The following is a 25,043-nucleotide window of genomic DNA, read 5'->3' on the forward strand; positions in this document are numbered from 1 at the left end:
TCCATAGAATATATCCTATTGTCCACATTTGATTTCCCGATTCTCATCACACAGCACTTCTTGGGATGAAATCTCATCAGCCACTTCTCTGACCAGCTTCTCATCCTCACGAGATCTTCTTGCAATTTCTCACAGTCCTGGTTTTCATGAATCCTCCTGAATACTTTAATGTCGTCTGCATACAAAAAATAATTCGCTGTCGATTACAGAATCTGGCAAGTCATTTTAATATATAAAACAAACAGTGGTACTATTCTGATATAGTACTCACTCATACTGTTTTGTTACAGTTTAACATTATTTTGTTGTTCCTTTGCTTGCAATGTTCCTTTTTGTGATGGTGCTCAATTTTTTTTGTCTCAATATTCCTTTGTGTACAATGTTTATGTGTCATATGTGTACTGACTGGTATTACTCATGATTGTCTCTGGTCCCCTTAACCCCCTACGTATGTTGTCTGTGTGACTTAGTGTAGAATAACAATCTGATGAGGACCACAATGGAAATAAGCGTACATGCTTAGTGTAGAATAACAATCTGATGAGGACCACAATGGATAAAAGCCTACATGCTTTTTGTGTTCTCCTCGGCAATTTGCATTTATTATTCCGAACTATGTGTTCTTGTCATTATTTGCACTTCATGTGCATTGATTCATTGTCAAATAAAGTCTATCTAACTATCTTTCATGCTAACAATATCTAGATGGTAAATTTGTCAGTTAGAAATTATATTGCCCAAGTTAATTACCCACTACTAGTGAATTTACGTCCGCGACCGTTCTCTTGATGAATCAATAATGAATTTTGAGTCAGTAAAAAAAATGCGCTTTACATTATTCATGTGTCGATTTGTTTCAGAGCAGTCTTTGTTTCAGAGGCTCACTATATAGTCAAATTGTTCACTAGTATACACAATAAAATTCTTTTTCAACAAGTCCCTTCCCCGACTTAGGATCCTTTGGATATATTTATTTACTCTCCTTTTTGGGCGGCCTAATGTTTTCCCAGCATTTTTTTATATAGTGATTATCTATATATCACATGTCTAATGAAACATATTGATAATATGTCAAATAAAATTAAGTTAGGTAAAATAGAATTAGATTAGATTAGGTGGAAGTAGTGGTTTCGAAGTTGGGGATGGGGTCGGATATGAAAGAATTTAATTATAACAAACCAATCGTTCCAGTCTCCCTTGCCGCCAATTTCTAGTTGGTAAACATGGCTGCGGTGCAACCTAAGGAAGCCCTCTCCCTTGGTATTGATTTCGGGTTCTTTGAAAGGAATAATCTAATTAAATTGGATTTTATTTGCAGTATTACTTTATTTCCATTAATCAAATAGCCAGAGGTCCTATGACAGTGGAAATATTGTATATAAAAAATACGTTAAGTTTTGCTCATACTCTCATGTGTCATGGTAAACAGTAGACTAGTTTGTGAAGCAATATATTATAATTATTGTCATGGAGTATAATGTCACTGGTTAAATTTCACAATACATGAGGAGCAAGAAGTGCTAAGTCAGTAAATGTGGTATTTCAAAAGTTCTTGAGAGTTTGCCCTCCAAGTTTACCAACGAAGCTGAATTGCCTGATCATTGGCTGCCAGAACAGAATAATTAAAAGGCTAAATGTTAGTTTGCATGAAAATAGACGAGATCTATTTGTTGTTAAATTCCAGTCATGCAAACATGGATAATTAACATGAAATTCACATTGTCCAATAGCTCCAAACCTAGTATGAACTAACAACCTAAGTCCTAATGTAACCAGTTACCATGCCATCATGATCATACATGTAACCATAGTCTAGAAAAAGATGTGTGCGTGATAGAGGAATAGAACCCTATTTGCCACCAGGATAATCTTTTGGTAAGGTTAAAGGCAGCTCCAGAAGTGTACTCGTCAGGCTGGGTGGACCTACAATTATACAATAGTAAAATCTAGATCTGCTACATGCCTTATTGTTTTATGTATTCAAGATTGACTCACCTTGACAATTACATAAACTTTTCCTAAGTGAAGATCTTCTGGGAATGTGTAGTTCTCATTACATAATTTTTCTTTGGCTGTATTAGCTAGGTCAACATGAAAATGAAATTCCTGATATTTGAGCTGAAGTAGTTCTCATGGGATGCAAAAAGTCGCTATGAGTATAATGCAATTTGAATTATCCATCTAGCTGTCCTAGTTCTCGAGATATTGCATTTTGAATGGAATTAAATCGGGCCTATTTTTTCCCAGAAAATCGGGCCGAAACGTGCGGTCTGACTAATCGCCGATCAAACGTAAACGATGACGGTTTTTACTGACAGGCACAATTTTATATAAAAATTTAATATATGGTTGCATTATTTGACCTATTTTCTATAAGATGTGTGATTTCCATGTAATTTGATCATAGAATTACGTTTCTATCCTTTGCAAAATTACCCACCACAGCTACGAATACTGTCAAATTACATTAAAATCACACATTTTAAAGAAAATAGTTTGAATAATTCAACTATATGCAACCTATTACACTAATAGCACAATAGTAACAAACTTAATAGTGTACTTTGATCCATACCACCAGTGATCATAGCGGGCAGGACGAATCGTAGCTGTGGTCCGTAATATTACGGAGGATAAAAACGTAACTTCTCTTTGATCAAATTACATGAAAATCACACATTTTAAAGAAAATAGTTCAAATAATTCAACTATAAGTCTATTACACTAATAACATAATAGTAAGAAACTTAATAGAGTGAAATTTGATAAGATGGCGGGATGGATGTTGATGTTGTTATCCGATAATCCGACCCGATAGAATAAAAAACTAATTAGTACCACCGATTTCTCAGCTCTACCGTATCACGCTGCCTTTATTTTGGTATAAGAATAATCCGCGAGACTAGTAGTTTTCGTTATTTTTGGTTAGTTGTCCGTACTCTGAATTTATTTAGCTCATTTTTTACGCTGAAACATAAACCAATTTTCGATTTACTGCTGAATGCAAGCCGCCATGTTTATCTTATGTTTTTATGTACCGACATGTAACTGATGATGTAATTGTTTGAAATTTACTACGATCGTAGTAAATACACTCGTATAACATTTGTATGAATGAAATATCCGGCGGTATGTAAATTTGGCCGTTTGCATGGCGTGCGCATAATATGACGCGCTATTGGGCTCCTCATCGACGGTGGCGCCTCTGGTGGTGTTTGACCTACCTAGCTGTATCAATAATGTAAATTGTAATGCACCCACCCCATGGTACATACATACATACATATACCAAGGCTTTTTCCCCCTTACAAGGAAGGTAGCCGAAAAGGAAAAGGCATAAAATCATTCCCACCCATTCCATCCCTGAATACACTCCACACCCCTCCACCCTCCCTCTTATCTCAGCACCTCCTGGATGACGGGTCATCCCCGCACCCTGTCCACTGCCCTGGGTCAGAAACAGTGTTGCAAGACACAGCACATCCATAGCAAGGCCGCTTCATTAAATCGGCGACCCTCCGCCCCATGGTAACGTGTATAAGCAGTAGAGAGAACAGGAAGAAGAGTGTCATATGCTATTTTAGAAATTTGTTACTTATGGCACCACAATTTGCTCCTCAACCCTTCTAAAATCTTACTTGGTTTACTTGGTGAAGTTCCGAGGTCAATCCTCACAGCCGTAGTGATCTACTGCTGCAGCCAAAGGCTTCCCAGTTAGCTCTCTTGTAATTGGTGTAAGTGTGTCTGTGGCCAGCTGGGGTGCATCTTGTTTTGGTGGTGATGATGATTGGAAGGTGGTCAGAACCAAGGGCTCCGACCACTCTCCATGATGTTGATGGGGTTAGGCAGGGGGAGCAAAAGGTGATATCAGGAGAGGAGGGAGTGTAGAGGGCTTGGTATGGGATATGTGTATGATTATGCGTGTTGTTCATGATAGTCAATGAGTTGAATTGAGTCTGTATATCAAGCCCTCTGTCTGTGTCAGGGTTGTCGACATACCAGGCAGACGACTTGGCGTTGAAGTCACCACCCATGATCAGGTTGGGGATTGAGGTTAGTTGGCTGAGTTGAGGTCTGAAGGTGTTTGGAACTGTGGGGGATGATTGGGGGGGAATGTACATGTTAACTATTGTTAGTGTTGAATTGTTGCCTGTGCGGATACGAATGGATTGGGTTTCAGTTGTGTTATCTGTGGTAGGGAGGAGAATTTTGGTTGTGGCACTTGTGTCCACAAAACAGATGGAATGGTGGATCAGGGTGATGAGTCCACCGCCATTGCCGTCAGTCCGGTCTTGTCTGATGGTGGTGTAATTATGAAATGATGGTGTTTTGTGTGAGTGTCTTAATTTTGTTTCTTGTAGAATTGCAATGTGTATGTTGTGTTGTTTGAGAAAGTGTTCAAGTTCATGTTTTTTAGTGTTAATTCCGTCAATGTTGTGTTGTAATATGTTGATGTTGTGTGTTTTGTATGTGTTGTATGTTGCCGTTTGGGGTTGAGGTTGGGGTGGTAGTGGGGAAGGTGTAGGATCTGGGTCAGAGGGGGGGAAAGGAGAGATCGGGGACAAAGGAAGGGGAGTACTAATCGGGGGTAAGGGCAAAGGGAAATTGGGAGTGGGTAAGGGTGTTGGCTGTGGTTGGGGAGGTGGGATTGGGGTTACTGGAGGGCAGGTAGAACATGTCCAAGTGTTTGTGTATTGGTTTGTGTCAGCAAGTGTTGTACAAGTGAGGTGGGCCCAGTTTTTGCACATATTGCACTGAACTGAGCCCTTTGTCTGTCTGCTCGAAGTAATGGGTTTAGAGCATGTTGGGCATGTGTATTTTGTGGTGGGCCCAGGATTGCTCTCTACATCTCCGGCTAAAAGTAGAAGAAGAGGGGTGATCGCCGGAAAATGACCCCTCAGTGCAGAAAAAACGTAACATTGTGTGTTGGAAAAAAGGATTGTGGTACTCCCCCAGGTAGGCGTAGCTCCTCCTCGGGGATCGGTGCCATCATAGACAGTCAGACAAAACTCATAATGCATAGTCTCAAGCACTCATCTGCCTGTGGCCCTGATAACATAAGCAACATCCACCTAAAACACATTGGACCACAAGGTATACACGCACTCACAAACATTGCAAACTACAGCTATTCACACAACACTATACCCGACATCTGGAAGCATGGTAAAATAAATCACCATTCCAAAACCGAACAAAGACCCAACAATCCCAACATCGCACCGCCCAATCACACTTCTCTGCACCCCCTCTAAAGTCATTGAACGCCTAATACTTAAACTTGTCACACCATATATTCCCCTTGCTGACTCACAACACGGTTTTAGGCCACTACACTCCACAAACACTCTTCTGACAAACCTCACACAAAGAATTTTAGATGGCATCAATTCAGATAGGCCCCACCACAGAACACTTCTTATAACATTGGACATTAGTAAAGCTTTTGATGCTATCCCACGCCACAACCTAACAAATAAAATATATAACACAGACATACACAATAACACCAAAAGATGGCTGGCCAATTATCTGGCAGGCAGGAATGCTCATGTGTCATATAATGGCCAATCATCGCACATCAGAAACATTAAGAACGGAGTACCACAGGGCTCAGTTCTATCCCCCACATTATTTAATCTATACATGCATGACTTACCCACGCCAGACACCTCAGAAATACAAATCTCTTCCTACGCAGACGACATAACAATCACATGCACACATCGTAACACAGACAAAGCTGCAGAAATAATCCAGCCTTACCTTGACACACTCAACACATGGTTCATCACAAACAGACTCAAAATAGCTCCAACCAAATCTACAGCAACACTTCTCACCAACTGGACAAAAGAACACAAATACATACCTCATCTCTACATCAACAACACTCTAATACCACACACAAACACACCGAAAATTCTTGGTGTAACATACGATACATCCATGTCTTTCAAACAACACCTCACAAACATAAAAAACAAATGCACACCTAGACTTAACGCACTCAAGTCAATCACTGGAACAACATTTGGACAAAACAAAGAAACTAATATAACAATATACAAACAATGCATACGCTCAGTGATGAATTATGCGAGTCCTGCATGGGCTCCTAATCTCAGTGAGACACACCACAACACCCTTCAAATCATACAAAACAAAGCCCTAAAAACAATTACAGGCTGCACAAATACATCACCTACAGACCATTTACACCATGAAACAAAAGTCCTCAAAGTCAAGGACCACCTCGACATGAGAGGCACACAAACACTTGCTGCAGCCACCACAAACACATCACACCCGCTACACTACATAGCAGAACACCCACACACACCAAGAAACATTAAAACTACACCCATAGACCTTTATTACACACAGATACTCTCTTCTCTTCCTCCACAACCACCAAATACCAGCCTCCGGAAACATATTCATAATCATATCACTCACCGCTCCATTAACACACTGAAAGACAACACACTGCTACATGCCAGACCCCCTGATATCCACCCTTCTGAATCCTCTCTCCCACGTAAGGACAGAGTCCACTTGGCCAGACTGCGATGCGGTCACCACCCAGCACTTCTAAGCTACCAGAAGAGGCTGGACGACCGTGTTGTGAACAGCTGCCCAGGATGTAACACTTCACCCCATACCATACAACACATAATGGAAGACTGCATTATACACAATCATGCACGCAAACAACACAACATACACTCTATAAAGGATTTGTGGGAAAACCCAGTTTCGGCTGTGGCCTTCCTTGGGGAGACGGGACTGCTCGGACAGACAGTCTAGGGAACGACAACTGCTGCAGCCAGTCCTGCTGTCCCTCCTCACAAGGGCCAGTTGGTCTGTCATTGTGTTTGATGATAACCTACTGATGGTGGTGTAGCCTGGCACTGGGGGCTCATCTGGCACCTTCCATAGAAACCTGTCCAGTACATGCTTGAAGCTGACTACCGGGCATTTGGTTCTCTCTCTCATTTCTTTTGGGAGAGTGTTGAATATTTTTGGACCCTCGTGACCTAGGCTGGATGCCAGTAAGGTCCTAAGCCTCTCAGAGGCTCTTGGTGGGAGTGTTTGTCTCTCACACTTACGTCCGTGCCTTATGCTGTGATACGGCTTGATTGTTGAGGGTGTGCGGTCAGGAACAAGGCCCTCCAGGATTTTCCATGTATAGATGGCCTTATACCTTTCTCTCCTCCTTTGTTGGGAGTAGAGTACCAGTACTAAACACATTAAAATGGATTAATAATACCTTTGTACTTATGACACTGAGGTGGAGGCTTGGAATTTAAAAGAGGCAGGGAAGATATATTGAAATGTGGTTAAGATAAAATGTCTGAGTAGTATGTTAGGGATGGGATAGAGTGATAGTTAGAAATGAGGATGTGAGGAGGAGAGTGGGGATGTAAAGGGAGTTAGCAGATAGGGGTATTGGCCCTGTCTGGGGTATTGGCTGCTTGTTATTGTGGCAAAGTAGCATGCAGTTGATACTTTAGGGTCTATATGGGGCACCCCTACGGACCAGAGCCACACATCAGTTTGTCTATGATAGAGGAAAACTCGGTTCATAGAGAAATGATGACACTTTTATACTACGACTGTCCCTCCATTATGCTGTCCCCCAACCCCTTGTTGCTGTCCTGTACCATTTCTCTGAGTATTCTTTGTCTGTGGTGGGGGAAAAGAATACTGCCACCAAGTATTCCCACTTGGATCGTAAGAGGCGAGAAGAAAGGGACGGGGATTGGGACTAGGCATCCTCCATGTAGCCCCACAGGGGACATTCCTAAAAAAAAAAGGGAAGGCATAAGAGGGTCTGGAAGTTCTCAGACCAGCACCCTAAGGTTTGGGTCTTTTAACCCCTTCCATACGGTGCCGCACACGTAGGCGTCATGGGGAGCGAGTGTATTCGCGAGGCTGCCATATCGGCGTCTTGATTATATTTATTGTAGTCGCCCCTCCATAATGACATTCTTTCTAATTCTTTTGTAATCGCATTTTCTATGGTTATCAAAATTCACGGGTGAAGAGAGAACGATCGATATAAGCGGTGACTATATTTTATGATGTGAGTATTATTACGACACGTCGTACGGCTGGCATTGGCTGCTGCCACCGAGATCTAAGTCCATGACGCCTACGTGTGCGACACCGTATGGAAGGGGTTAATGTGCATGGATGTGGTACAGATGAGAGTATAAGGGAAGAGATAGGTAGTATGTGAGAAGAAAGATGGATGTGTTGGTTTTGAGTGAAACTAAGTTGAAAGGGAAGGGTGAGTGTAAGTGGGAGGTTATCAGGAGTGAAGAGAGGGCGAGGGAGGGAAGGGGTGGCTATTCTAGTAAGTGAAGAGGTAGGTAAATGGGTAGTGGAGTGGAAGGAGGTTTCCTCAAGGATAATGTGGATGAAGGTGAAACTGGGAAAGGAGATGTGGGTCTTTGTAAGTGCATATGGGCCTGGCAGTGAGAAGAGTGTAGAAGAAAGGGAGGCCTTTTGGATAGATTTAAATGAGTGCATAGAGGATTTAGGAAGAAATGTCAATGTAATAGTACTGGGAGACCTTAATGCTAGAGTAGGAAATGGTCCAATTGATGGAGTGGTTGGGAAATGTGGAGTTCCAGGAAAGAATCGTAGTGGAGAGATGGTGGAAATGTGTCTAGAAAGAGAGTTGATGATAGCAAATACAGTGTTTCGGAAGAAAGTGAAGCATAAGTACACATGGGAGAGGGTGGTGGAGGGAAGGGTGGTAGATAGAGTGCTAATGGATTATGTAGTGGTAAATAGGATTATGATAGGAAGAGTTAAGGATGTACATGTGCTAAGGGGAGAGGGTGGGGGAATATCAGATCATTTTTTGGTGGAAGGTAAGTTGAGAGTGGAGGATAGATGGAGAAAGAGGAAAGGGACAAAAGGTAGGGAGGTTCTTAGAGTGAACTCTGAATGAAAAGGAAAAGGAGTACGGAAAGAAGCTGAAGGAATGGGAGGGAGTAAAGGATAGAGTGGAGCTGGGTGTGGAGGAGGAATGGGGATGGTTCAAGGAGGGAGTCATAAAGTGTGCAAGGATGGTGTGTGGAACAAGAAGGACAGGGGGAAATAGAAGAAAGGGTAGTGAATGGTGGGATGAGGAAACAAAGAAGGTTGTAGAAGAGAAGAAGCGAGCTTTCACAGATTGGTTACAAAATAGGACGAGGGAGTCATATGAGAGGTACAAAGAAAAGAAAAGAGAAGTAAAGCAAAAGGTAAAGGTTGCAAATAGGAGAGCAGATGTGAAATGGGGTAAGGGTATGACAAATTTTTGAAAGTAATAAAAAGATGTTTTGGAAAGAAATTAAGAGAGGAAGAGGAGGCGAATCAAGTAATAGGTGCAGATGCAGAGATGATAATGGAAGAGAAGGCAGTAAGGGGAAGATGGGCAGAATATTTTAGGGATTTGCTAAATGTGAAGGAAAGATAGCTGCAGTGGGAAATGGGAAGAAAATGAGAGTGAGGAGAATGGAGGAGAAATAAGGAAGGATGAGGTGAAGGCAGTTGATAAGATGATGAAAGGTAAGGCACCTGGTGTGGATGGATGCCATGCAGAATGTCTGAAAAAGGGAGGTACAGTGATGGTGGACTGGTTGGTGAGGTATTTAATGTTTGCTGGAGAGAGGGTAGAGTGCCGGAGGACTGGAGGAGTGCCTGTATAGTTCCTCTTTACAAGGGAAAAGGGGACAAGTGTGAATGTAGTAATTTCAGAGGGATTAGCTTGTTAAGTGTAGTTGGGAAGGCTTATGGGAGGATCTTGATTGAGAGGATTAGGAGAGGAACAGAAGGAGTAATTGGTGAGGAACAGTGTGGATTTAGGGCAGGTAGAGGTTGTGTAGATCAGATCTTTGTGGTAAGACAGATATGTGAGAAAGCTATAGGAAAGGGGAAGGATGTTTTTTGGGCTTTTATGGATCTGGAAAAGTCTTACGATAGGGTAGACAGAAAGGCACTGTGGGAGGTTATGCAGATATACGGGATAGGAGGAAAGCTTCTGGGAGCCGTCAAGAGTTTTTATGATAGTAGTAGAGCTTGTGTCAGGATTGGAAATGGAGAGAGTGAGTGGTTCGAGGTAAAGGTGGGACTTCGTCAGGGATGCGTTATGTCGCCGTGGCTGTTCAACTTATACATGGATGGGGTAGTGCGAGAGGTAAATGCAAGGGTAGTGGGCAAGGGATTGGAGATGGTTAAAGAAAATGGAGAAAAGTGGGAGGTGAGCCAGCTGTTGTTTGCGGACGACACTGCGCTTGTGGCAGGATCGGAGGAGGGATTGAGGAAGCTGGTGGCAGAGTTAGGGAGAGTATGTGATAGAAGAAAGCTAAAGATAAATGTGGGTAAAAGTAAGGTGATGAGATGTACAAGGGGTGAAAATGGCAATAGACTGGAATTGAGTATTAAGGGAGAGCGACTGGAGGAAGTGGATAGTTTTAGATACTTGTGTGCAAATGTAGCAGGAAAAGGTGGAGGTAGAATGTAGATTGAGAGAAGCGAGTAAATGCCTTGGTGGATTAAAGAGTGTAATGAGGAATAGACATTTGGGAATGGATGCTAAAAGGAGACTGTATGAAGGAGTGATTGTGCCAACAGCACTGTATGGGGCAGAAACATGGAACATAAGAGAAGAAGAGAGAAGGAGTTTGAATGTGTTTGAGATGAAATGTCTGAGAAGTATGATGGGGGTTACTAGGCTTGATAGAGTGAGAAATGAGGAGGTGAGGAGGAGAACAGGGGTGGAAAAGGAGCTGGGAGATAGGGTTGATGAAAGAATATTAGGATGGTTTGGACACACGGAAAGAATGAGTGAAGAAAGACTAGTAAAAGAGGTATGGAAGGTAGATGTGGAGGGAGTGAACATGAAGGGATTTCCTAGGATGAGGTGGATGGATGGGGTGAAGGGTGCTTTGGGGAAGAGGGGAATGTCTGTTGAGGAAGGACGGGAGAGGACAGAAGACGGGTGAATGGAGAATGGTTGTATATGGATGATGTTGTGATTGCATGAGGTGGAATGGGCGGGGGGATGGGGGGCGAGGTAGTATGTGTGGGCAAAATTTGACGCAGCCCGAAGGGATTTCTCCCCGTCCTCTCCTTTTATGTAATGGGGGGACGGAGAGGGGGGGGTCGCCGATTTAATGAAGCGGCCTTGCTGTGGATGTGCTGTGTCTTGCGACACTGTTTCTGACCCAGGGCAGTGGACAAGGTGCAGGGATGACCCATCATCCAGGAGGTGCTCAGATGGGAAGGAGGGTGGAGGGGTGTGGAGTGTATTCAGGGATGGAATGTGTGGAAATGATTTTATGCCTTTCCCTTTTGGCTACCTCCCTTGTAAGGGGGAAAAAGCCTTGGTATATGTATGTATGTATGTATTTTAATTAGAAGTGCATACCTATGATACATAGCAATGGAAAATTTAATATCTATCTTGTAAATTATAATACATTAATGTAATATACATTTTTCTTGGTGGAAATCAATAACAAAAAATCTTGCTAAAAGCAAATACACCACTGAAATGAGCTGGGACAATAAGTTTGAGATGCCATATTGTTATCTGTCCAGTTCCGTCAGTGTCAGTTTGATGATGGCGTTAACATTGTATTGGGTGTTTTCCCATTCCAAATGATGTAACCATGCTATATATGTTTAAAATGGTGCTATGGAGCTAAGCTTCATGCTTTTCTTCAAGCTATGAAACTCCTCTACACCCTGCCTAAACCAGCCGTCAACATTCCTTATGACCTCTAGAATTTGAGGTTCTGTATTACTCAACACAGGTTAGGTTAGGCTAGACGAATTTATCATACTTTAATTTCTTCAATCTCCGCATCTATCAAAACAAAGATGGCATCTCAAGCAGTTGTGGCTCTGTTCGTTAGTGTATTGCTTTAAGCAACTTTTTCTGTTATTGATTTCAGCCAAGAAAAACACATTAGATTGATGTATTATAATTTACAAAATGAATATATAATTTTCTTTGGCTATAGTGCATAAATGTGCACTTCTAAAAATTTACCTTTGTATTTTTTTCACTAGTATACAGGAAAAGAGCAATGCTTGTTGGGTCTTGCCTCCCATTCTCGAATTTTGTAACATACCTAGACTCAAATTCATGTACTGTACAGTTCTATCTATATCCTTGATATCCAATTATCATATTTAGATTTGAACTCCTGTATTGTTTGAGCTTGGGCTATATCACCTTCCAAGATATTCCAAGTATCTATGCATCTATATGGAAAATGTATTTCTTCATATCCTTTAGACATGTAGTCTTTCTTAATTTATTCCCATGACATCTTAAAGCTCTCCCAACTTTAACCAGGAGATCGCTTCTGTCAATGCAATCTATTGTAATCATATCACCTCATTCCCTTCGATCTTTCAAAGTTGGCAGACCCAGTACTTTTAGTCTTCCCTCATATGATTTATCTGCCTGGCTGGGGACCAGTTTGGTTGCTGCCCATTGTATCCTCTTGATCTTGCTTGTATCCTTCACACTGATGAACTTTCCATTCTTGGATGGATCAGGGTATTGATGAGTTTGTTTTTATCATCTCTTCATCCATATAGTTGAACACCACTTTAATCTTCTGCAGTAGTCTGTATGTCTCTCCCACAATACTGCTGATATGTCAGTCAGGTGACAGGTTGTCTTTTATTAACACTCCCAAGTCTTTCACCTCTTGCTTTTGTAATGAGTTCACTTCCTGAGGAACAGTTTGAAGATGGCCTTTTGCTGCTATTGTCCATTTCCAGTACTTTGCATTTTTTGGTATTGAACTTAATTTCCCATTCTTGGATCCATGCAATAGTCTACCATCCACCTTGTTTTTCACTCTTCTCACGATTTTTGTGTCATCTGCAGACATGTTGCCATAGCTTGTTGTTCCTTCCATCATGTCATTGATGAGACAAGAAACAAGAAACATTATTGGTGCAAGGACTGAATCTCATGGTACTCCAAAGGTTACTGCTGTCCATCTTGACTTCTTATCCTTTACTATTGTCATCATGTATCTTGCTTTCAAAAAGTCTCACCCATTCTAGTAGTTTGCCACTCAGTCCTCCAATGTGCTCCTGTGTCTACATAAGTGATGATAATGATATGGTTTAACGTCACAAACTACCCCCTATCGGAAGGCTAGGACGGTTCCCCTTACAGGGGACTTTGTAGCATAGAATTTAATGAACCATGCCCTTGATCAACTTTGCCGGTGGCAGGACTCGAACCGCCATCCCCTTGACCTTCGCCACGGGTAATGATGCCCTAACCCGCTTGGTCTACATAAGCACTTTATTAAATGCTTTCCCTAGATCGAGGTATACAGTCCACCCACCCCTCTCTCTTGCATCATATCAATCACTCAAGTAAAAGCTGGAAACATTCGACACTAATGACCTTCCAGATCTGAAGTCAAACAAACTGTCAAAATGTTCACAAGATATTTGGTCTATTGATCTTTCACAATCCTCTGACATAATTTCACAATTGTGCTGGTTAGTGATACTAGCCTATAATATAGTGGTGTCTCCTTGTTTCCACCTTTGTGAATTAGCACCATGTTTGCCCTTTTCCTATCAAGTGGTACAGTGCCATCATTCAATGAAAATGTAATAAAGCTGGATCTTGTCTGCTAGTTGTTCCCTACATTCTTTAAGTATCAAGTTTGAGATCCTGTCAAGTCCTGAAACTTTTGTCACATTTAATGATTCCAAGAAATTAAGCACTTCCCTCATTCATGTCTACATTTATATCTTCTAAACCTGGTTTTTTGCTCCCCTAAACCTGGTTTTTTTTGCTCCCCTAGCTTTTCACCAAAAAGTTGTGCTCTTTTGTGAAGACCGATTGGAAACTTTCATTCATTATTTCTGCCTGAGCTGAGGCTTCAAAAACCTTTTCACCCACTAAACTTGGTGATTTCTTCCCTCTGTCTCAATTTACCATTTATAAACCTGTAAAACAGTTTGGGTTCGTGTTTGCGTTTATCTACTAAGCCTCTTTCAAAATTGCTTTCTTCCTTCAAATTCTTGTGTATTTATTCCTAACTTGTTTATAAGCTTTTTTTTTTTTTTTTTTTTTTTTCACTCGCTTTTTTATACCGGTCTTTTTTCAGCTTCTTCCTGTCTCTAGTCTTGGACATGTTTGTTCACTCCCCAGTTGTAAATGTCAAGAAAGACTTCCTATTTCCTTCTTATTCCCATGATATTCATGAATTTCTCTCTTTTTTTTCAAAGAATTTTTTCAACTCAAAGTAATCTGCTTTCCAAAAATTGAGTCTCCCTTGCTCTATTTCCTCATCCTCCAGCTGAAATTCAATTGTAACATGTATGGATGGGATGAAATTGGGTTGGAACAAGAGGGGAATGTTTGTTAGCAAGGAAGGGAGAAGACAGCGGATTGGGGTGAGTGGATGATGGTTGTGCATGGATGATTTTTTGGTGCACCCTAAAGGGAATTCTTCCTGTCTTCTCTATTTACTGCATGAGGGGACAGGAAGAGGGGGTTGCAGTATAAGTGAAGTGACCTTGCTATGGATGTGTTGTGTATTGCTGCATTACTTCTGATGTGGGCAGGGGACAGTGATGACCACAAGGAGTTAAAATAAGAGGGAGTGAAATGGGTGGGAATAGGATTGTGCCTTTGACTTGGCTACCTCCCTTACAAAGGGGAAGAATCTCTTGGTATATAGACAGACTAACACCACCAGTAATTATATTATTTCCACAGAAATTGAATTGTTATTGTACTTTTCCAAACTCTGTTACTTTAGAGCCAAAAACTCTCTGACCCAGCCAGAAGTGGTATCATCTGTAAGCAGCTGGCATACCTCCCACTTTTCTCCAAGATCTCTAACCATCTCTAATCTCCTGCCCATCACCCTTGCCTTTATCTCTCATACTATCCATCCATATACATTGTACATATTGTACAGCCATGGTGACATTACACAGCCCTTATGTAACACTACCACTTGTTCTCACCATTCCCAATCGTAACATGAGCTCTACTACTCTCCTTAAAAACTCTTGACTGCCCTTAACAGCTTTTCCCCAAAGAGGACCAAAAAGGGGTGTTCCTAGCCCCAGGGGCACCTCAGTGCAACCATGGCACTGGGACATCACTCAATCTCCGGGGCCTGCAAGGATGACACACAACACATGGGTCAGTGACCCACAATGGGGTTGGGTGGCCTTGACTGATGAACGAAGTGGACTACCTTCACTCATAATGTTTTCTCCATACGATGAATTTCAGCCGCTTTCATGCCTTTAGCAGTAAGAAAATGAATCACAGCGCGTATTTCACAGTCAGCAGCATTCTCAATCGGAGGAGGCATTTCAAATACTCACAAACTTAAACACGGTCAGATGTTTCCATAATTATGTTGAAAAGTAGGTTACAGTACAGGCTTTCATGTAAAAATAAAATTGTTTCATTTTTATTTCAAAATGGTACTTATTTAAAAAAAACACTCCTTGTACATTACTTGTTAGGTGCTCATTATTAGTTAAGAGTAAGTCCAGAGTATTCTCTCCCCTTGCAGGATTTGTAATCATTAGTTTTAGGAAATTATCCTGCACCACATCAAAGAAAAAATTCGCTTCCTATTCTAAAATTTCCCAGTCAATGTTTCTATAATTAAAATCTCCCATGATCACAATGTTTCTGTACTGGGACACTATGAATTTTATGAATCAGGGGAACAGTCTGCTTAATGCTGAGGTTAGGTCTATATAGGATGCCAATAATAAATTTCTTATTCTTGCCTATAATCTCTACCCATATAGATTCTGTACTGTCCTCTTCTGTAATTGAGGTGTTGATAATACAGTTTATTGTATTTTTAATGAAAAGTGCTACCCCCCCCCCAAATCTTGCCAACCCTGTCCTTGTGAAAAAACTTATATCCTTCTAACTTGATTTCTTGAAGGAAATTTCTATCAGCCATATTAATCCAGTATTTTGTTATCCAAGGAAACTAATCATCTCTACCTTTCAGATGGGGTCCAGGAGCAAGGGTTTCTCTCCTACTTAAAAAATCTTCCACAGGTGAGAACATACATCATTTGTTGGCCAATTGAGGTGAACTTGATGAAAGAAAGTATGTGTGTGTTTGTGCAAATATTTACCTGACTGTATTATACTGGAAAGAAGAATTGCTTATTGGGTCCCATCTACTTTCTAATTTATTATACTAATCCTCAAATTCATGTACAATTCCAACTTAATTTATATTCTTGACTTCCAATTATCATATTTAGATTTGAATTCATGTATTGTTCAAGCTTGTGCTATATCACCTAAATTATTCCAAGTATTTATGCATCTGTATGGAAAAATATTTCTTAATATCCTTTGGATGTGTGGTCTTTCTTAACCTCTTCAGTACGGGCCAAAATCTCGCGGGCAGCATTAGCAGACGTACGATGTGTCGTAATAATACTCACATCATAAAATATAGTCACCGCTTATATCGATCGTTCTCTCTTTCACCCGTGAATTTTGATAACCATAGAAAATGTGATGAAGACAGTTTAGAGAGTATGTCATTACGCAGGGGCAACTACAATAAATATAATCAAGACGCCGATATGGCAGCCTCGCGTATCCACTTGCTCCTCATGCTGCCTACGTAGGCGGCACTGTATGGAAGGGGTTAAATTGTTTCCGTGCCCATGACCTCTTAAAGCTAGTCTATGTTTACATCAGAATGTGCTCTAATGATGTCATGGAGGGGTGGAGCTATAGTTTACTCGTAATGCTTAGCGATCTTGCTTATAGAATCTTCTAGAAAAATGCAATTAAACAAAAATAATATTCATTTAATTCCTTGTTTTTCACTCTTCTTGTGGATTTTTGTGTCATCTGCAAACATGTTGACAGTTTGTTCATTCAATCATGTCATTGACATAGACAAAAAACATTATTGATGCAAGTATTGAACTTTGTGGAACTCTACTTGCTACTGTTCACCATCATGATGTCTTATCCTTTACTACTGTTCTCATGTATTCTCCCTTAAAAAAAAATCATTCATTCAAGTAATATGACTCGCACTCCAGCATGCTCCAATTTCCATGTAAGTTGACTGTGAGGTACTTTATTAAAAGATATCGCTTGGTTGAGGTGCACATGTCCATCCATTCCTCTCTTGCAGCACATCAATCACTTTTGTTTTTTTTTTGTTTTTTTTTTTGTTTTTTTTTCTCATCATTTCTCACCAAACACCAGTTCGGGCATGCCCTGTCAATAGCTAGCCATGATAAACCTTCTCCGTTCCACTTGGTCTTGACACAACAGTTCCATCTCCTCAACTGTAATGCCCCTACTCTACTGCAGCCCTCATACCATCCATCCATCTCCTCCTCAGTTGACCAACTGGACACCTACCATGTTAATTCCACTTCATGTAAATGTGGCAGGAAAAGGTGGAGTGGAGGTAGAATGTAGGTTGAGATAAGCAAGTAAATGCCTTGGTGGATTAAAAAGTGTAATGAGGAATAGACATTTGGGAATGGATGCTAAGAGGAGACTGTATGAAGGAGTGATTGTTCCAACAGCAATGTATGGGGCAGAAACAGGGAACAAGAGAAGAAGAGAGAAGGAGTTTGAATGTGTTTGAGATGAGGTGTCTGAGAAGTATGATAGGGGTTACTAGGCTAGATAGAGTGAGAAATGAGGAGGTGAGGAGGAGAACATGGGTGGAAAGGGAGTTGGGAGATAGGGTTGATGAAAGAGTATTAGGATGGTTTGGACATGTGGAAAGAAAGAGTGGTAAAAGAGGTATGGAAGGCAGATGTGGAGGAAGTGAACATGAGGGGACGTCCTAGGATGAGATGGATGGGTGGGGGTGAAGGGGGCTTTGGGGAAGAGGGGAATGTCTGTTGAGGAAGGATGGGAGAGGACAGAAGACGGGTGAATGGAGAATGGTTGTATATGGATGATGTTGTGATGTATGAGGTGTAATGGGTGGGGGGATGGGGGGTGAGGTAGTATGTGTTAGCAAAATTTGACGCAGCCCGAAGGGATTTCTCCCTGTCTTCTCCTTTTATGCATGAGGGGATGGAGAGGGGGGGTTGCTGATTTAATGAAGTAGCCTTTGCTGTGGATGTGCTGTGAGTTGCGACACTGCATCTGACCCAGGGCAGTGGACAAGGTGCAGGGATGACCCATCATCCAGGAGGAGGGAGGGTGGAGGGGAGGGGAGTGTATTTAGGGATAGAATGGGTGGGAATGATTTTATGCCTTTTTCTTTTTGGCTACCTCCCTTGTAAGGGGGAAAAAGCCTTGGTATATGTATGTATGTATTATTATTATACCATCCTTATCCAGGAGGTGCTCAGATAGGAGGGAGGGTGGAGGGGTATGGAGTGTTTTCAGGGATGGAGTGGGTGGAAATGATTTTGTGTCTTTTCCTTTTTGGCTACCTCCCTTGTAAGGGGGAAAAAGCCTTGGTATATGTATGTATGTATGTATTATTATTATTATGATTTTTTCAGAAACCATCTACTACAGTTCGACTCTTTGATCGTGGTGAATTTTACAGTGTGCATGGGCCAGATGCCCATCTGGCTGCACGTGAAGTATTTAAAACATCCTCAGCTGTAAAACAGCTTGGTTCAGGTGAGTGTTGCAACTTTTTCTGTGTATGATGGTCTCCCTTTTTTTTGCTTGTTTGGGTCATCTATTGATGTATTTTTTCTCTCAAAATGTGCTCTTATCAGAAATATTTGACAAATCATGTATACATACATACACACATATACCAAAGGCTTTTTCCCCTTACACGGGGGGTAGCCAAAAAGAAAAAGGCATAGAAATAACTCCCACACATTTTATTTCCTATATATTCCACCCACCCTCCTCCCTCCCTCCTACATGATTTGCAACAACAAATCATGTATACCCCTTATAATTTTTTATCATGGTACTATTGGTTTCTAGTTTTCATGCACTAATTGGCAACAAATGCCAAAAGCATAGAGTGGACATACAGTATACTTCAAGACCTTTTCCCTGTTATAAGGTGTATGTTTAGTCCAAGCATACACTCACCCTACATCTATCTCACATCTGTTCAATACCATTCGTCACCCCATGTATGAAGTCATTCCAATCCTCTGCCACACCACTTCAAAGGCAGTGCAGTGAGGTACAGCACTTCCAAACCAGGGCCTGACAGGTGGTGTTGGTTTACTCCATCTATGTAAATATTATTATATACCAAGGGCCTCTTTACCCCTTATAAGGGAGGTAGCCAGCAGAATCGTGGGAGAGACATGGACAACTGCATAAGATTAAAGTGGCTTTCCACTATATAGATGAAGATATTATAAAAAAAACTCGTTAAAACCCTGATACAACCAAGACTGGAATATGTGTCAGTAGTATGGTCCCCACACAGACTAAAGGGTATAACCAAGATTGAGAGAATACATAGGGCAGCAACCAAACTGGTCCCCAACCTGGCAGATAAACCATATGAGGAAAGATTGAAGAGAAAGTGTTGATATGATTACAGTACTTAAGGTCAGTAAAGGGGGTAGATTTCATTGACAGCAGAGATCTAATTAAAGATGGGAGGGCTTTAAGAGGTCATGGGAGTAAATTAAGAAAACCCCCTTATATGCAAAGGGGGACGGAGAGGGGGGGTCGCCGATTAAATGAAGCGGCCTTGCTGTGGATGTGCTGTGTTTTGCGACACTGCTTCTGACCCAGGGCGGTGGGCAGGGTGCAGGGATGACCCGTCATCCAGGAGGTGCTCAGATGAGAGGAAGGGTGGGAGGGATGTGGAGTGTATTTGGGGATGTAATGGGTGGGAGTGTTTTTGTGCCTTTCCCTTTTTGGCTACCTCCCTTGGAAGGGGGAAAAAGCCTTGGTATATGTATGTATGTACATGTTGAAAACATATGCTGTATATACCAAAGGCTCTTTCCCCCTTACAAGGTAGGTAGCCAAAAAGAAAAAGGCAGAAAAACCAGTCCCACCCACTCCATCCCTAATACACTCCACTCCCCTCAACCCTCTGCCCTCCCTCTTATCTTGGCACCTCGTGGATGATGGGTCATTCATGCATCTTGTCCACTACATCTAGACTAGTCTAAAAATCTCTGAGATATTCTCTCTTTTTATTTATATATATATATATATATAAAACCTTGACTACTCCAACTTCTAGGCTATTCTCTTTCCTGTTACTCCATGATCTCTTTAAAGGTTATTCTCCCATCCTCATTTGTTGTTGGTCTGTCCTCTTTTTTCCTCCATGGTGTTAAGATTTTTTTTCTCTCATCAAAGTTTCATTTTTCCTTCTCATTTTATCAATCTTCATTTTTTAGCCAGGTTTGTGTAATTTTCTTGCTCAAGTTTTTTCTCCAGATTGTGTAATCTAGTCTCATGTGAGGAAATTAAGGGGGTACGCGACACCTGGGGGGGTGAATTTGGTCAAGATATGGCATTTTTCAAAACTGTGTTCAAAATGTTCGTATACCACTTAGAAATAAATCCCGACAAATAATTTTCCAGCCGCGCGCAATTTAAAGGTCCTGGGTGAGGATTAAAGGGACAGATTTAAAGGCGCAACCCACACTAGAAGGAGGCGTGCCACTTAGTACCTTCAGGCGCAGCGAATAACGTTGAAATTTGATTGAATTTACACTCGCCCAGTGTATCAACGGCCAATACGATTGTGGAGGGGAAGGGAGGAAGGTGGAGGGAGAATATTTCGCCAACTTTGTGCGAAACTAAGCGTTAGTTACCGGCTAACTCTGAAAAGGGAAGTACGCATGTCTCATGAGCTCTCATTGCAATCTATTACTTTAGCTAGTACATATTACTCTTTAGTACAGTCATCATGGGTAGCAAAAAGAACAAAAGAACATCACAATGACAAAAAACAGCAGTTAAAGATGGCAAGCAGTCAAAGACGACTAAAGATCTCACCACCTCTCACTCCACCACCGCCCTCACCTGCACCTCTGTGGCGGTGACAGAGGTAAAGGACAACATTAGACTAAACAATTCAAAGAGGAAGATTAAATCCAAAGAAGAAAGCAAGAGGAAAAAGATCAAGGCTATACAGGAAGAAGAAAGAAGAAGGGACATCATATGATGCTGGAGGGGGTGCCCTACCAACATAGATTGGCGAGGGGAATCTGATGAGGAAAGAGAAGGTGCCCACTACTGGAAAATAAACCTCTTTCCAATGATTTAGATACCCTGAAGACCCCCAGTAGAGAGGTTTCATATGAAGAAACCGCCAAAGGTGCAAAAAAGCAAATTATATGATGTTGTCGTCTGTGCGTCGTCACTACTGTGACATACTTATACTTTAGTTTTTCAGTATTTAAAGTACTTATAATTAAAATATGTTGATAATTTTTACTGTACTTACTTATTATATAATAAGAATTAAGCCATGAAAAAATCAGTCAAATTGGTGAAACTATAAGCAAGTTACAGATATATTCATATTTCAAGTTGCCATATCTCCGTTCGATATTTTTCTACTTTTTTTTAATCATAAAAAATCTAATATACATTAGATTTAAATGAAACTTACAGGGAATATTACTTTTAGTAATTGCTAGGGCCGATCGTTCGAATATTTTGAATAGGATGAAAGAGTTCGGAGTAATAATGGAAACAAGAGCAAAAAAATTGTATTTTTCACGATTTTTGCCAGCCATTAAAATTGAAATGCCTGTATGCAAAAGTATAAAGGAAATTGTTCAATTACTCAATGACCGGCCCTAGGTGTGCCTACTGACTAATCATAGCCAAAATATAAAACAAATTGGTCCACGTATTATGGTGCTGTGCACTTTTAAATGTCGCTACTGGTATACGTACATGTGTACATATGTACATGTGTACATACATCATTCTGCTTCACCTAAAATGTAAGCAATATGGATACCTATTTACCTGAGAAGTTTCAGCTCTTTACTCTAAATATTTTAGAAAATGACCTCCAGGTGTCGCGTACCCCCTTAAGTGTAAATCTTTTCAACTCTGTAAGAACTTCACTTAACTCCATGGTAGAGTAATTAACTTGAGACTCGTCTTCTTTTTCAATTTTATTCTCTGTACTATATTGATTCATTTTTCCAATAGACCATTTTTAGGTGTGAATCTTTTGAAATCACTCGTTACTAGTGTAGATACAGCAATGAAAGGCAACACTTTGCGATGTAAACAAACTAGAAATTAAATTTTATGTTTTTGTGTTTTCTATTATGTATGGGGTGTTGTGTGTTTGAATCTGTGGGCAGGGCTGTTCTGTATTGGCTCTCACTTCTCTCCTGTGGGGCTCATGTGGTGGTTATTGGAATCGCACATGAATTATAAGTTAGGTATGATAAATTGGAGAGTAGGAGATGGGACCACACAATTGTTGCTTCTTTCCTCTATACTAAGGGAGGGAAGAGGGTGGAGGGGAGGGGAGTGTGATAGGGATGGAATGGGTGGGAGTGTTTTTTTTGCCTTTGTTTTTTGGCTACCTCCCTTATAAGGGTGAAAAAAGCCTTTGGTATATGTATGTATATATGTACAAATAGGTAAATATACACTTCTATTTTAAAAGGGAAACGGGTATGGGATGGGTGGAGGATGAGTGCATGCTTTGGCTGTCTACCTCTTGTGAGGGGCAAGAGGCCTCTTGATGTATAGTTTCCAAACTATCACAGTTGTAGACTGAAAAAAATTTACATTTCATGTTAATTTTACACATCATTACAGCAGTTAAATAACTTTTTGATGTCATAATATATTACATGTTTTCAGGTAGTAATAAAGTGGATTCTTTGGTTCTAAGTCAATTGAATTTTGAGGCGTTTGTGCGCACATTGCTTTTGGTGAAGCAGTATCGTGTAGAAGTGTATTCCCAGCAGCAAGCCAGCAAAAATGAATGGAAAGTTCAGTATAAGGTAACTTTCTTTGAATTAGTTATTTTTGATTGGTTGACTAATATTTGATAAAAAAAATTATTTTAGTTTATTCCTATGCTCTTTTTCTACTCAACAGTTTTATATGCATGTAATCATATTTTATGGTAAAGTTGTTACAATTTTTAAACATCTTGATAAGTAGGTACTTTATGATTTTGATATGTATGTGTGTCAAGATGTTTTTAACCACTAAGTAATTCAATGTTTCAAACATTGAGTTTTACTGCCATATAAGAATAAAAAGATGCTTTGTAAGATGGGTGAGTAAGGAAGGGAGAAGGTAAGGTATAGGGGTGAGTGGAGAATGGTTGTGTATGAATGATGTTTTGGTGCAGCATGAAGGGGACAAGGAGGGAGGGTCATGATAAAGTGACTGCTGCAGATGTGTAATGTCTTGCAACATTGTTTCTGACCTGAGTAGAAAAGAGGAGGAAAGAGTGATGGATGGGAGTGGAATAGGTGGAAGTGGGTGTATGCCTTGACTGGCTACCTCCTTTGTAAAGGGGAATCCCTTAATACATGGACTAAAGGAGGGTAATACTCATACACCAGAGGACTGGGAGGAGTGCTTGTATAGTTCCATTTTACAAAGGAAAAGGGGACAAATATGAATGTAGTAGTTTTAGAGGGATCAGTATGTTGAATGTAATGAAAAAGGAAAATGGAAGGGTGTTAATTGTAAGGTTTAGGAGTTGAACAGGGATTTTTTTGGTAAGGAATGTTGGAGTAATTATCTCAAATGACTTGTCCCCTTATAAACAAACAAAATCATCGGAGAATCCTGTAACTTGTTAAGATCAATAAAGTTGGCTGTTATCTATTTAGATGAAGAAATGATTAAAAAAATATTAGTCACTAATAAGGCCTAGTCTAGAGTATACTGTGACACTATGGTCACCCAGTACCAAAAAGAATATAAAGAAAATTGAAAGAACCTAGAGAGCAACCACAAAAAGGTAGAAGATCTCTGGACCAAATTTTTGTAGTAAGGCAGATATATGAGAAACAATTTGGCTTATATGGGTTAGGAGAAGGCAGATAACAGAAAGACATTGTGGAAAGTGTTAATGGTCTATGGGATGAGGAAAGTTAAGAAGATAAGAATGAAGGTGACTACAAGAGACCATCAGACCTATGCTAAGCAGTTCCATATTAATTACCACCTGTCATCCCCATCCATAAAGTTGTTTAACTTTTTCTTAAAACAACCAATAGTTTAAATGCTCACTACATGGTTACTAAGTCTGTTCCATTCATTGACCAATCTTTTGGTAAACCAGTTTGTTGGAGTGTCCATTGTTGTCATTTGGCTGAGGGATGCCATGAGCATAGCCCCTTCCCATAAGATACAACTAGGTACATAGATATATTTATGTATGTATATGTTTAACATAGCAATGATAAGGAGTCCTGAGAGGGTACTCAAATACTGTATTTTATCTTCACAGGCTTCTCCAGGAAACCTTATGCAGTTTGAAGATGTTCTTTTTGGTATGAACAATGAGCAGACCATTAGTACAGGTGTTCTTGCCATAAAGACTGCAAATGAAGATGGTCAGCGGGTAAGTCTTTTATTTCCTTTACTGCTCAAAAATAGATGTCCTAGCAGTGGTGGGTAAAAGTACAGTGGACCATCTATATTCGAATGATCCTATGTTCAAACAATTCAACATTCAAACCTTTGTTCCATAAGCGATTTCTTTTATATTTGAATATTGCTCCAGTAATCAAACCAAGTTAGGAGATCTTCAAAGAGTCATGTGGTAAGTTTACTATAAACACAGATTAAGGTTAGTGACCATCCCATGCCTAAGCTCCATATTTATTTAATTACTTTAAAGATAAATGTGGGTAAAAGTAAGGTGATGAGATGTACAAGGGGTGAAAGTGGCAGTAGACTGGAAGTGAACATTAAGGGAGAGCGACTGGAGGAAGTGGATAGTTTTAGATACTTGGGTGCAAGTGTAGCAGGAAAAGGTGGAGTGAAGGTGGAGGTAGAATGTAGATTGAGAGAAGCGAGTAAATGCCTTGGTGGTTTAAAGAGTGTAATG

General features: G+C 40.6%; 1 protein-coding gene across 5 annotated transcripts in view; it reads left to right on the plus strand.

The window, feature by feature from the left end:
* Window positions 1-1,138: 1,138 nt before the first annotated feature.
* Window positions 1,139-25,043, plus strand: part of spel1 (DNA mismatch repair protein spel1) — a 184,347-nt gene continuing 160,442 nt past the window's right edge. For 2 of the 5 annotated variants that reach the window (XR_012967615.1, XM_076208393.1), the window contains exons 1-6: window positions 1,181-1,260; window positions 15,087-15,205; window positions 16,044-16,093; window positions 18,544-18,667; window positions 22,829-22,971; window positions 24,441-24,554. Coding sequence is in view for 3 of the 5 variants with exons in the window: in XM_076208393.1 (XP_076064508.1) it covers window positions 15,148-15,205; window positions 16,044-16,093; window positions 18,544-18,667; window positions 22,829-22,971; window positions 24,441-24,554 (489 nt within the window). In the remaining 2 variants the exon portion in view is untranslated. Of the gene's footprint in view, window positions 1,261-15,086; window positions 15,206-15,272; window positions 15,319-16,043; window positions 16,094-18,543; window positions 18,668-22,828; window positions 22,972-24,440; window positions 24,555-25,043 lie in introns of those variants that run through there. The other 3 variants (XR_012967616.1, XM_076208394.1, XM_076208396.1) reach the window with 3 other exon arrangements.

This window comes from Oratosquilla oratoria, chromosome 25 (genome assembly GCF_046742065.1).
Source record: "Oratosquilla oratoria isolate Oo_2021 chromosome 25, ASM4674206v1, whole genome shotgun sequence".
Taxonomy (NCBI): domain Eukaryota; kingdom Metazoa; phylum Arthropoda; class Malacostraca; order Stomatopoda; family Squillidae; genus Oratosquilla; species Oratosquilla oratoria.